This window comes from Cotesia glomerata, linkage group LG3, assembly GCF_020080835.1.
Source record: "Cotesia glomerata isolate CgM1 linkage group LG3, MPM_Cglom_v2.3, whole genome shotgun sequence".
Classification (NCBI taxonomy): Eukaryota; Metazoa; Arthropoda; class Insecta; order Hymenoptera; family Braconidae; genus Cotesia; species Cotesia glomerata.
This window is the reverse complement of record NC_058160.1, coordinates 16,313,941-16,315,785: the sequence shown is the minus strand read 5'-3', so window position 1 is coordinate 16,315,785 and position 1,845 is coordinate 16,313,941. Positions and strand designations below refer to the sequence as shown.

General features: G+C 33.0%; 1 protein-coding gene across 1 annotated transcript in view; it reads left to right on the top strand.

Moving 5' to 3' along the window:
• The first annotated feature begins 344 nt into the window (after positions 1-344).
• Positions 345-1,845, top strand: part of LOC123261389 — a 3,558-nt gene continuing 2,057 nt past the window's right edge. The window contains exon 1 of the mRNA XM_044722983.1: positions 345-470. Within this exon, the coding sequence (XP_044578918.1) occupies positions 345-470 (126 nt within the window). The remainder of the gene's footprint in view (positions 471-1,845) is intronic.

Genomic DNA, 1,845 nt, shown 5'->3' with positions numbered 1-1,845 from the left:
CCCCTTTCCCCTATCCGTTCTTTCCCAACTCCCTTAAAATTTGCTTTGATATGGCTAAAGAAACGGATCTTGGAGATAGAGGAGTATGTTAAAGGTTTAGTCTCTGAGCAATTATTTAATAGATGTGTGGTAATGAACAATAGAAGATATGATTATACTTTTAAAAAAATAAAAAGATAGAAATGTTGGAAAGTTTGATGGCATTAATAAAAACGGAAGATAAACTGTCAGAATCTATCAAGTGATGGTAAACATATTTACAATTATACTGATGTGCAAAGCCCAACCGGAAGTTGAAATGATATTGAACTTGGGCAAAGTTTGGTATTGAAATAAAAAGAGAAATGGAATATAATGACCAGACTGTGATCAAAGATTTGGAATTTGGAATTGGAGCTGTGAAGTTGGATAATTGTAACATTGCGGAAAAAGAAATTGTTAAAAATAATTTGAGATCAAAAGCTATTAATGTAATGTCGAACTTTTATAATAAAGAAGATAAGCTGAATTATAAAGTGATAATAAAGAATTTATACATTACTAAAAAATTTCTAAAAGAGAGACCTGACTTGATTGTTGCAAGAGCTGACAAACGAACACAACAGTGGTAATGTTTAAAGATGAGTATGAAAGAGAGATGAGAAAGATGTTAAATGACAAAAAAGAGAGACGTATAAATTACTAAGCCAAGGATCCCCTACAAACAAATGGCAAAAAGGTAAAGCAAATGATTTAGTGAAAGGGGGTTGGCAACATTGGAAAATAGTGGATGAACGATCAAGGTAAACATCTTGAAAGCAAATTATACTGTTGCAACCACAGGGATTTATGGTTTGAGGAGAAACTCACAAATAAACTTGGTAGTTTAAGACCAGTGGTCCAGTTGTGTCCATTCCCCGAGCTATAATCTGGCAAGGTTCTTTGCATGAAATATTGTCTCCAGTGATTGAAACGTTTTCAATATAATATAAAAGATTCATTTGACTTCTCGTGGCGTTCAGTAAAAACAGTTAGCTTACCAGAAGGTTATGTACTGATATCATTAGATGTGGTGTCATTGTTTAAATGTACGTCGAGACTTGATACTTCTAAAGTAATTGAGAAAACATGGGATAACATCAAACACTTGGTAAGAGTTCCTAGGAAGGTATTGGAGGACCTCATAATATTTTGTTATGACTCAAGTTACTTTGCTGTATCAAGGGGAGTTCTATTCACAGATGGACGGAAGCAGCATGGGAAACTTCTGCGAGTCCAGTAATAGCTAACTTTATCGTTATGAATTACGTGATTGGTCCAGATTCTAATGCTTTTGCCGTTCGATGTTCACTTCTTGAGTGTTATATGTGTAGATGATACTATTGTAGCGATACCAGAGGGTGAAAGTAAATAACATCTTGGAATTATTTAATAGTTTTGACAATAATATACAATTTACCATGGGAGAGTGGAAAAAAGATAATAGTTTATCTTTTTTTGGATGTGTTAGTTAAAAGATCCGTATGGGAAATTATTAACTGATTGGTTTATTAAACCAATTAGTTCAGGTCGACTTTGTTAAACTGGAATTCGAATCATCCTCAGGATGCTCAAAAAATAAGTATGATCAAAGGCTTACTGAATAGAATGTCGAGGCTGAGTAGTAGTGACTTCTTTATGAAGTTAATTTCAAGAAGATTCGGAATATGTTGTTGAAGAATAATTACTGATTTGTCATTGGTGGATAGCGTTGATTAATAGAATTTAAAGAGAACTTGAAAAATAAAACATCTAGTTTAGGGTAATTTTAATAATAGCATTAAATATTGTCGGTTTCCTTATGTAGCAGAACTATCACAGAGAATA